Source organism: Cannabis sativa, chromosome 2 (genome assembly GCF_029168945.1).
Source record: "Cannabis sativa cultivar Pink pepper isolate KNU-18-1 chromosome 2, ASM2916894v1, whole genome shotgun sequence".
Classification (NCBI taxonomy): Eukaryota; Viridiplantae; Streptophyta; class Magnoliopsida; order Rosales; family Cannabaceae; genus Cannabis; species Cannabis sativa.
Window position 1 is genome coordinate 4,048,676 of NC_083602.1, and position 12,851 is coordinate 4,061,526.

A 12,851-nucleotide genomic window follows, 5' to 3' on the forward strand; every position below is an offset into this window, starting at 1 on the left:
TTTTTAAAACTCAATTTTCAAAAAACTATTTTTAAAAAATTTGACTAAACAATCCTATTACTTTTTAGAAGTTGATTTTTATTTTTAAAAATTGAAAACAGCTTTTAAGTTATGAAGTCAAATAACCCATAATTTTCTACACATTTTAAAGTACTTATAATTAATAATTTATATAAATGTTCTTTCGATTGTCATTTGAGTAAGCAATGTTTGTAAAATATTCAAAGGTGGTTCAAATGGAAAACATCAGCCTCCACAATCTTGAGACTGAGATAAATTGCAAAGCTGATGACCAAATTTTAAAATAGGTTCTAGTAGCGTCATTGGCTGCAGCTGTGTATCAGTCTTGCAATTTATCTCAGTAGCCTCAAGATTGTAGATGCAAATGTTTTTAAAAACAGAAAATAATTTTTAAAAACAATTATATGAAATTTAGGCACATATATATGAAAAATAATAGAACTACTTAAGAGGAAATTACATTTTATACTTATTTTATTTTACTTGTTTTAATTTTCACCTCCATTTTTAAATTCTTTAAGTTACACCCATTTTTACGGATGATGTCTCTATTACTTAGGTTAATGTAAATTATAAGCTAGACTTAAGTATAGATTGAGGGTATATTGGGCAACCTACTCATAAAACTGAATATATTTAATAAAATATAATATAAAAATATTTTTAATTAATAGATAAAAAAAATATATTTTTTTAACTTACCTCGCTACTTAATTAACATAGTACCACATTACAACCATAAAAGTACAAACATGAAACTACATACAAATATATAAGCACAGAAATTGAGATATAAATGCAAATTATATATAATTCTTTTGAGAAAAATGCAAACATATATAAAAAAAAAAATCCTTCTTTTTATAATTGTTTCACATACCTATATTAAAATACAATGTACGTAGAGAACAATTATTGTTTAAACACACATTCTTTTTATGTAATTTTATAGTTTTGTAGGTTTGGAAACAATAATTGAGAGAGGGAAATTACAAAACCAATATTATTATAAATATTCAATAATGACAATTGATTAGGTAATCAAAAGTCAATGGCTTAAAGACCTTAGAACCAACCAACTCAATCACCTCAAGTTGCCACCTAAAGAGATGCATATACACAATCCAATCTCCATTCCCACTCGGACTCGGCATGGGCATCACATACCCACAATCACCACCCCAAGGGAAATGGTACGACCCGAAAAACGGTTTGCCCCACCCGAAATCGATATCCGAAACCGGAAACCTCTGCCCGGAAGACACCACAAAAGAAGGCCCATCTTCTCTCCGGTAACTATAAATCCTAGTCATACCCGGAACCGGACGAAGTTTCTCAACCCAATCAATCAACCCCAAGAAATGTTCCTCCCTTAATGCTTTTCCCAAACACTCATGAACTTCATTAGCCACTTCATTCAAAGGCTCTTCGATTAGGTCACTCACTTTCTTTCCCGTAAATGGTACGGACAACACGTTTCCGAAGTAAGAAGACATTGTTGTCTGTTGATCGCCTTTGCTTAACCATTTTCTTCCATCTACGACGATTCCTAACCTGCATGGCTTTTCGGAATCGGTGTTGGGAGAGCTTTTGGCTACTAACTTCCATAAATATGCGCTGAAAGATTCGAGTTTGCTTCTTCTCTTGTTATTCGAGCTAGCTAGGGTTTGGAGTTTGTTGAGTTCTTCGGCTTTGATGTGGTATATGCGGCTGATGAGGTGGTCTGTTGGGGGAGCTGAGGGGTCTTCGGGTGGCGGCGGCATTGCTGGGATGTACATGTGTTCGAAGGCGGGATCTATGTGGCCTGGGCGGCGCGGGTTGAGAAGGGAACGGCGGAAGGATGGAAGGTGTGTGAGGGGTTTGGAGCGAGCGAGTTCGGCCCATGAGACTAAGAACATGTTGGCTGAGTATGCGTCGGCTACGCGGTGGTCGAATGAACATCCGACCACCACTCCACCGCACTTGAGCTCAGTCGCCTGTGTAGTAGAGACTCAAAATCATCAACGTTGTCAACTAATAATAATAATAATTTAGTGGACGGTATTATAGGTCTTAAATTAATTTGCAGTAATTAAATATATCAAAAAAAATATAACGTGTTAATTTTCCTAAAACGTATTCACAAAAAATTACTACGTACAATTTTTTGTATTTATTATTTGACAAGTTAATTGTGTCCAATACAGTCACAGAATCTCATAATTTAAAGGGTTTCATATAAGAATATTGCTATTAGGCATTGGTGCCCGACACTCCATTAGGTTAATAATATTTTTTAAAAATTATCTTCTTATATTTAATTAAATTAATGTTAATATAACTTCAAGGAAACTGTTAGGCACAAAATAATACTTCTTAAAATTCTGTTCATATAAAGTAACTTAGTAACGGAAAGGTCTACAATATTACTTATTAAACTTAAATATATATTAATTGAATTTACCACACTTTACAATATAATATTATATATGTGTTACTGTTAGTTGGGCACATGAACAATTTCTTTTTATCGATGGAGACGTGATTCATGTAAGGGCATCAATTTCAGTTTGAAGAGTCTTTCATCATCACGAGAATCTTTTAGTATTTAATATATAATAGTTTTGGTAACCTTTCGTTTTCTTCAAAATTATTTTATATTAGTGTCTTACTATATAACAAATCATCATATATAGACCTATATATAATAAATCAAAATTGGGTTATTATATATCACTGATGATGATGAAAAGTTTAACAACATCATATTCAAACACTAGTCACTTAGCTCATCTGTTGAGTTTTGTTTTAATTAAATTGGATTGGGTTATTATATTGCTATATAAAATATATACATGACAATGACATATAATGAATTATATATATCTAATCCGTACGTGGATAAATTATTAGCCATGACTTTTTGGGTTAGGTACGCTTTCCTTCAACCAATAAATTATCTCTTTGCATTTGATTAGTGAAGACTCAAATAAATTATATATATGTATATATATATACAAAATAATTTAACAGATGACAGATGCGTTCAGAAATGGATACATTACCTGACCCAGCTGATCATGATTGATAATATACAATATTTTGATGCCAAAATTCAACCAAACCCTAGCTTTACTAATTAATTTAATTAACCTATATAATATAGTAGTAGTACTTATATATATATATAGACTGGCCTACACGAATATATAGAAAGATCTATATATTAATTCCATGGTTTCTTACCTACTGATATGTATATAGACAAACCTATATATATATATATATCTGTTAGTTGCACCAATTAATTGTTGTTGTTTATGTAAATATTTATTTTTATAGATAATATTGTTTCTAGTGATCAATTACACATCCCTACACGTAAATTTCAGACTAATTAATAACAATAATATTCATAGTTATCAAGAACTAATTATTAGATTTAATATTATATATTAATTAATTAATATAAATGATTTGAATAGCTAGTGTAGTAGTGTACCAATAAAACTATCTATTATGAATCAACGGAAGATCATGGGTTTAACTTTAGTATGTATATATACATATATCAATTAGTATAAACTAGTTAAATAAAGAAATTCAGATGGTAATGCCTGAATTAATTTGACTCTTTTTAATTCTTAAATGAAAAACTTGTATATTTATATATATTTATTTATGGTAACATAGAACCTAGCTTGCGGTGTTTTAATCAAATATTAACTTTTTATATTTTTGTATTGATGTATGTAAAATATTGCATTATGTTAATGATGCCCTGTTTTTTCATTCAATTTTAATTTTGAGCTGAAGATATTTTTTCATATTAATTTTTTTTTTCTGAATTATGACTTATATATTATTGTGTCTTCTCTCATATTTTCAGTTTCTTAAAAATAATCTCCAAAAGTATTTTTTCTGTTAAACTTTGTGACAGGTGGGAATGCTGATATAGTAGTTTAGTCTATAAATTGTTATATGTAAAGATTGTACAAAAATTTGTGTAAAATGGAAAAGTTAGGATATGATCAAAATTTGTTTTATCAAATTCATAAGTAAGACATATATTATGTGCATTTGTTAGATTTTTTAACTCGATCAATTATAGTTCACCTTATCAAAACATATATCTATATATATATAATTAGTAGAAATAATTTCCTAATCAAATCAATGAAAAAAAAAGCAAAAAACACACAAATTAATTTACCTGGACAGCGAGAACTCGCCCCGGGCTCTTCTTGGGAACAAACTTGCCCTCGATGCTGTGATCAGGGTTATAAAAGTTGAGCTCTTTAAGCTCAACCTCCGCAAATGCTTCAATGAAATCAACTCCAAGGTTGTTGCATTGAAGCTCGGGCTCCCCGCTCAAGTTCTTCACCACCTCGCCTGCAAAGGCATAGTAGGGCAAAAGAGCTTGAGCCAAGGCCTTCTTCAAAACCCCAAACACCGATAATGATATTGGAATCTCGTCTACATGCTCCTCTGCCACCGCGGTTATAGGTTTCTTGTAGCAGAAGAAAAGCCCAAAATCAAGCGGTGGCAAGAGGAGGTCGAGGTTGGACATCGGTAGCCAATGCTCTTGTAGTGGTAGAAGTGGTGCAACCACCTCTTCTTTTGTCACCGTTACTTTGAATGGCTTTGTTGTTAACTCTTCTTTTGAATTCATTTTTGATTGTTTGTGTGACTTGGTTTATTTGCTTATATAATAGAGAGAGAGAATAGTTTGCCTAGGAATTTTAGTTAGTAGTGGTTGGAGATATGGATTTGTCATGAGCAAAATCAAACCCAACGAAAAGGTAATTAAGTAGATTGTATTTGTACGTGGGCACAAGTAGGCACATATTATATATATAAATATATCACGATCAAAAATTTTAATTTTAATCACAATAATATTTGTGACTGAAAGTAAAAAAAATTGACTAATTATAAATTATCATTCTTATGTTATGATTAAAAAGTTCATGACTAAAGCGATTAGTTACAAAAATCACAATTTGTATTTAAACACTATATATAATTATAAGTAACTTTTTGTTAACTAAAAATCATATTTGAACACAAAAAATTTATATTGTAATTAAAAAATTGTCGTAACAATTTTTTGTATTGTATGTATACACTACAACAAATATAAGAATTAGAGGCGGAAGGGTCCGCCGGTAATAATTGAAAAATCCGCCGGTAAAGATCTTTAGAGGCGGGTTCCGCCGGTAATAATCCGCCGGTAATAAAGGGTCGCTATTAACAATAATTAGCGGCGGACTAACAGTACCCCGCCGCTATTAATAGTGTCAGATTCGTAATCTGACACTATTATTAGCGGCGGACTACTCCGCCTCTAATACTTTTAAATTTATTTTTTAATATAAATTAATATTAAATAAATTTAAAATAAAAAAACATTAAATAACAAAAATATATTAAAAACCAATTATCTAATTTAAATATAAATCAAATTTAAAATTAATATATAATTACAATATCCATTAAACAAACTAACTAATACTCATACTATCCAACTAAATAATTACATTAACTAAGTTTACAAAATGCATAAACTAATCATTAATGTTGTTCATCATCACTTCAAAACAATAAAGGTCAATTTGGTGAAGCTCTTCATCTACCGTGCCATGCGAAGATCACCTAAGCGGTCTATCTTAAAATTGATTCCGAAATTGTTGGCGTATGAGGATAAGTAAAAATTGTTACTCCTGCTGTTGCGATGAACCAATAACTTCACAATTATTATTAAGTACTTAAATTAAATAATTATAAGATTATATCACAATTTAATCAAAATATTATTCTTGTTTAAATAACTTATTTAATGGAAAAATTATATTAAATAAATACACACTATGAAATAAGTAAAATTTAAATACATACTCATTCAAAAAAAAATAAACAAATAAATACACACAAAGATATTAAAATATTACATCAACTCAAGTATTATTTTCTTTTACTAATATAAATATACATAAGCACTTATTTAGGCTATTGAAAAACACAATAATTTCACAAATAAAAATTTGTAATAAAATACTACTTATTCAAAACTATAATATATTCTAATTGTATTTTCTGACAAAAAAAAAATACATATACATAATAATATATATATAAATATATTATACATATTAAAAAAGTATATATATATAAAATATGTATAACTTTTAAATTACTGTATAATTTTTTTTTTGAAATATACAAATATATATACTCTTAATCAATACATACACTCCTTTTCAAAAAAAAAATCAATACATTCACATAATTTATATTTAATTAGAAAAATATACACTTCAATAAATTAATATATATCAGTTTTCTAAAAAAAAATTATATATATACCCATGTTCACATATATACCTCATTTATTAATAATTTTTTTAAAAAATAATTAAAAATAAATAAGAGAAGAAACTGACCCAAAAATAATGGTTTCCTTTTGATTTCCTTTGTCGCAGTGCTCTAGCATTTCCACAGAGAGAAAATAAATAAAAGAGAGAAAGAGAAACCCATTTTTAAATATATAATTAAATATTTCTCAAGTAAATATTCAAAAAAAAAATATATCAGAGATCATACTCACCCATTAAAGGAGACCATCATTAATTTGGTGAGATGTAGGGGTGGATTTAAAGGAGCAAGAGGAGAGGAATTGATGGTGGTAAGGGCGGAGACGAAGAGACGAAGAGAGAGAGAGAGAGAAATAGAAATTAATGAAGAGTAAAGATGAAAATGATATATATATAAAATTATTAGGGGCGGAGATCCGCCGGTAATAATAGGATCCGCCGGTAATAATAAAAGTATAATATTTAAAATATTATTTAATATTATTAGCGGCGGACTTCCGCCGGTAATAGTCCGCCGCTAATAAATTTGAAATTTAATACCGGGAGAATTCCCGCACAAACCAATTCTTTCAATATTATTTTATTTTTTTAAAAAAAATAAACCCTATTATTAGCGGCGGATTTAGTCCGCCCCTAATAATTCCGCCGGTAATGTAACATTTTCTTGTAGTGATAATATTTATATATTTATTTATTTATTTTTATAAACAACAAAGTTATGACGATATTATTATTTGTTTGTTTTTGACAAATAATTTTATAGGTTTAGTAAATATATATTTGTAGAATATGTATGTGTTATGGTGTCATATCAGTGTATAATTTTCTTATTTGTTTACATTATCAACACTTTCAAAACAAGTTCAATGGTGTTAGATATGAATATTATATGTGTATAAGAATTACATATTGAATTGTTCAAAAAAAGAAAAAACAAACATTTGAATAGATCAGAGTATTTTAATAATATACTGAAATTGGATATTTCTACTTTTATGTTAGTGATCAAATGCAAATTATACACATAATTAAGTCAAGAAAAATTAAATATAAACTATAATTTTTTTAGCAAATAACATATAAACTATAAATTTTAATTTGCAAATTATAGTTTGTTTTATTCCTTTTCACTTTTTGACATAAATGGAATGTAAATATTTATTTGGTATTCTAAATTTTATCAAAATATATATTTATAGTTTAATTTTTTTAAAAGTAAATTGGAATCCTTTATTAATTTGTTAAATCAGTTAACAAATATGACTATAACTCAATTTGGAACATAATGCCCTAACAACAATGTACAACCATATTAGCATATCGTTTAATGAAAAATAACAACACATAATTTAAAGAATGAAAAAGTTGACGACAATCTTCAATGATTGCCCGAAACAACGACACCACATGAACCAAGCTTCAGATCACTTTGAACCACCACCAAAGCAATTAGATATGGTGTTTGATCCAGCTGAGAGCTTAAATTCTTTGATGTCCATGACTTCAACAATTTCTGGAGTTGTCGATCCTTCAATGCACTACTAAAAAATAGTTTTTCCCAATAGTTTTAAATAGTCGAGTGTTAGGCTATTTTTAGCCTAAGTTTTGGGTCACATTTTATAGTTGTTTTTCTTCTTTATTATTATTTTTGGAATAGAATTACGCTTGTTTTCTTTGGTTTCAGGTTTCTACACTTGAAATGTAGAAATTGGACAAATTTCGGAAAACAGTGATCTATAAAATAGAGAAAATTTTGAAAGAGAATAAAGCTGAAACTTCAAGCCTAAATTTGACAATGTTCTGTTCATATTTTGGAAAAAGTTAAAACATAAAAGTTTTAGATCTTTTTTTTTATCTTTCCAACGCATCTTGAATCAGCTCAATTGGAGTTTGTATGAGAAAGTTATGCTCATTTTACTAAAACAGATCGAAGCAGAAAATTCCATCTCGCCGCGGCGAGATTTCCATGGCCGCGGCTAGAAAGTCTAGGTAGAAACGTGGTTTTTTGATGCACTTTTGGCCGCGGTGAGACCACTTTTGGCCGCGGCGAGCGTCCGTACGGTCAGGGGTATTTTTGTCCGACGAACCCTAAAAATTAGTTATAAATAGAAAACTGAGATTGGAAGTCAGGGGAAGCGATTTGGAACCCTAAAACACAGCAGAGAGCGGCAAGAAGAGCAGAGTGATTCAAGTGAAGATCCAGAATTCATCCACCAACAGTTTCTTTCTTTATTCCTCTTTAATTTCTTTATGCTGAATATTGCTATAGGAATGGTTATGGATTTATTTCTGAACTAAATTTCCCATTTAGGGAGGATGATGATTGTTGTTTAAATGTTTTGCCTAGTTAATGTTTAATTGTCATTCCTTCATTCTTGTTTGTGAAATTATCTTAATTTGCGCTTAATTTCATGTTAAAGATTGATCACCTTGTGCATGCTTTATGATCTCAATTCGAAATCTGAAAAGTGAGAATTGAGAATGCTAAAATTTGGATAATCGATGTTCTATGTGAAACGAGAGTATTTACATGACGTATGTGACGAGTAGATTATTACCTAATGCTGATTTCATGTTAGTTTAATTAAGGAATTAATTAGATAACATGTGATTTAGAATCTAGAAGATCTGAAAAGAGCTAGGTTACTTTATAATCTGTCATTCACTTCAAGAATAGGATAGTAATTAGGCATTAACGATTTGGGTAAACAACAATAGGATTCTCCTCCCTATCATCTCATCTTGCTTAAACTTTAACTGTGTTTTACATTTTCTGAATTACTTTAATTTTCTTAAATCATAATTGTTTTCGATTTGTCAAATAGAATTATAAATATAGTTTAGTGGTATTTAATCCAATTCCCTGTGGTTCGACCTCACCTGTGTGAGTTTTACTACTTGATTGCGTATACTTGCGTAGTGTTTATAATTTTCGTAACATCGGGAAAAGTATTCCAGTTGATTTCTATAACCGTCGCCTATTCGACTGTCGTAAAATGAAAAAATTGGTGATGGTTCGAAACTGTTGTTATTTTATCATTCCCGACGGTTTAAATTCGTCCCCTATGATAAAGTATACGACAGTTTATAACTGTGCCTTATAGTATTAGGCACGGTTATAAACTTTCGCCTATTACCTTTTATAGGCAACATTTTTAAACTGTCACCTATAGTATATAATATCCCATTTTTTTTTATTATTTTAAAATTTTAATAATCTTAAATTTTATGTATTTGTTTATATCATAATTAATGTAGGAAATAGACAATACACCCGAAATGCCCTCCTACCCCAACAACTCCCAAAGTCACAAAAACCAAGCTCAAACTTGACCTTTCCTTCTCTTGTGCAGATCAAAAGAATACACACCAAAACACTGCCTTTTTGGCAGTATATAAACCTCTTATATTGCTAAAAAAAAAAAAAACCCTAGTAGCTCACTTTTATTTTCTCCCATAACCCTAGCAGTCGAAACCCATTCTCTCCCAGCTTCTATATATTCTTCTCTTCAAACCCTAGCAGTCGCACCTTTAATCCTCATTCAGCCACCCCTTTCTTCTTCTTCTCTAGCCGATCCTGTACACAAAATAAACAACACATAACTAGTAGCAACAAAGATCTAAAATGATCTTTGTTGGTTGTGCTAGAAGTGTAACCCGAAAATAACAAGCAAAAAAATTAAGAGCAAGAAGACAAAGAGATTGATTTCGGAGTTCCCTCTCTAAAAATTAGAGGTACGTCTCCGTCAAGCTTCCCTCAAAGATGCTTGATCTTTCACTATCCATGTGAAAACCAGTTACAAGGGGGTTAGAGATTCCTAGCCAAAGTACAACAGGTAATCTCAAGTTTTTCTCTCTTTTCTCTCTGTTTTTTGCTTTGATAATACAACACTTATGTCTCTAACTCTCTCTTGCTTTTCCTCTTATGAAACTGAGAATTATTTCTTCACAAAAGGGGTTGCAGCAACTCTCTAGGGCTGGACCGAAGCTCTCTCAAAAATGGGCAAGTTGATCCCCTTTTATATTGTTGTTGTTGTGTGTGATGTTGTGTTGAGCTGAGGAAAAAAATCAGTTAAGAAATAGTTACAAAAAACTGTTATTTGTTTTGCTTGAGTTATTGATAGTTTGTTGGAGTATTGAATGTTGTTATTTATTTTTTGTATTGTAAAGAGCTTATAAAATTTTAGCCTGTGAAACAGAACCGACTACTCCTAGAATTATAATGGTCTGTTGTGGCTTGTAAAAAATCTTACTTTATTTTCTTTGTAACTTGTTTAAGGTATTTCCTTATGAGAGACAGTTAGTATGGAGATTTATCCAACAATAATCATAATCGTCAAACGAATCGAGCATAAATAAAAATTTATTAATAACACAAATGTAATTACAATATATAGTGTACTAGTTTAGGCTTACAAAATTTTATACACATTTCTGATTCTATCATCACCAACTATGAAGCAAAAAAGTATTTACAAAATGAAATGCACTCTTTAATCTTAAGACCTCAACTTCAAATATCGTCTAGTATTGCTCCAAAAAAAGACTTAACGATATACCTGCACATTCTAAAATTACATTGATGAATAAGCACGTTAAACTTGTAAACCTACCATATTACAAACACATCAACACAAAAAAAAAAAAAAATTAATTATTCCAATATCAGATAAATTTTGTAAAATTAAAATTTAAAATTAAACATTACCTAAACTGTACTAACGTTATAATAAAATACTAATTTTTTTTCCTAAACTATTTACACTAAATTTTTTCTTTAACTAAATTACATTACATATATTTTTTCTACTAAAAAATTAAACATGAACATTATTAAAATTATAATGCTATAAAAAAATACTTATGCATTTTTATCACAATCTAATATTTATGCATTTTACTGAAAATTATTCTAATTCTATCGAAATTTCGGCAGCATAACAACTGTAATCGGATGCTCTCAAAAATTTCAGACATGCAATAAATAAGAAACAAAACGCATACAAAACAGTACAAAATATAAACAAATTAACATTAATAATACAAAAATTATCCACCCAACCGCAGTATACAATTAATCGCAGAATCTACTTCGCTACAATGAATATCTAAGATTTTCAAACTCCACTAAATAAAAACTTTTAAAGTTTTAGTGATAATACTTTTCTCCAATAAAGTTAGGCGCTATTTTTGTGCTCTTCAATCAACACCAAGAACCCGGCCAATACCTAAAAAATAATAAAAACATTAATATTGAAATTTTAAATTTTACAACAACTATCAACTTATATATATATATAAATATGTATGAACTAAAAATACATATATATTACCGATAATAAGGAGCCTCTCTTGAAATACCGCCAAAAAGAGAGGAGCTCGGCAAAATTTGGCAACGACTAATTAAAAAGTCAATAATATATATAAAAAAAAGTTTCAATAACAATTTAAATAACAATGAATAATCCAAACATAAAATTTTCCATAACGATTTAATGAAAAAGGAAAATCAAACTAATAGCTAAATAATTAATAAAAACTATTTTTATAAATTTAAATAATTAATATAATTAAAACTAAATATTTTTGTTACCTAACAACAAATAGTATAATTTTTTTATTACATAACAACAAATAATGTAAACTAAATATTTTTCAAAATACCTAAATCTAAAACTAAATAATTAAACTAAACCAAAATTTTTATTAATGCCTAAATCTAAAAAAATTATATAATTAATCTAAATTAAATTTAAAATATGTTAAATAAAGGCTAATTAGGATTCTTGCCCCCTAAACTTTTACATGTACCAAATCATGCCCCTAAACTTTTTTGGCCATTAAAAATTCCTCCTAAACTATTGAGTTTGTTAGATTTGAGGACTTTTGTCTAATTTCATTCAAGTTTACTATTTTAATGATTGTTTATGTACTAAATCATGCTCCCTAGAGTTTGATATTTACCAAATCATGCCCCTTGAACTTTGACATGTACTAAATCATGCCCCATGAACTTTCATCCATGTTATACTTTTTTTACTAAAATTTGACAAAAGTCCTTAAATCCAACAATCTCAATAGTTCGGGGGCATGATTTGGTAAATAAAGTTTGATGGGCAAAAATCCTAATTAGCTTTAACTAAATAAGTATATATGTATGTGTTTGTTTAAAATTATATAGAAAATATTTATAAATTAATTTTAATAAATAATTAAATATACACCTAAAGGAGGTGGTGGGCACCGGTGGCCATGAGGAGGAAGGCGACCGTGGTTGGGAATGACCGGTGGTTGAACGAACAGACCAAGATAAGAGAGAGATATATATATATATATATATAGAGAGAGAGAGAGATAGAGAGAGAGAGAGAGAGAGAGAGAGAGAGAGAGAGAGAGAGAGAGAGAGAGAGAGAATATCACTGGCGGTGGAGCTCGAACGGGGGATTCTTGGTGATTGTCCTTCGTCGATGGTGGAAG

General features: G+C 29.4%; 1 protein-coding gene and 1 long non-coding RNA gene across 2 annotated transcripts; both read right to left on the reverse strand.

The window, feature by feature from the left end:
* Positions 1 to 863: 863 nt before the first annotated feature.
* LOC115719745 (coniferyl alcohol acyltransferase) lies at positions 864 to 4,818 on the reverse strand. The gene is made up of 2 exons (XM_030648921.2): positions 4,214 to 4,818; positions 864 to 1,997 (listed from the first exon to the last, which is right to left on the reverse strand). Exons 1-2 carry the CDS (start codon positions 4,670 to 4,672, stop codon positions 1,038 to 1,040), a joined length of 1,419 nt encoding a protein of 472 aa, XP_030504781.2. The 5' UTR covers positions 4,673 to 4,818; the 3' UTR covers positions 864 to 1,037.
* A 611-nt stretch (positions 4,819 to 5,429) lies between these two features.
* LOC133033904 (uncharacterized) lies at positions 5,430 to 6,512 on the reverse strand. The gene is made up of 2 exons (XR_009685929.1): positions 6,444 to 6,512; positions 5,430 to 5,726 (listed from the first exon to the last, which is right to left on the reverse strand). It is a non-coding gene; the product is annotated as an uncharacterized LOC133033904 (long non-coding RNA).
* Positions 6,513 to 12,851: the final 6,339 nt, after the last annotated feature.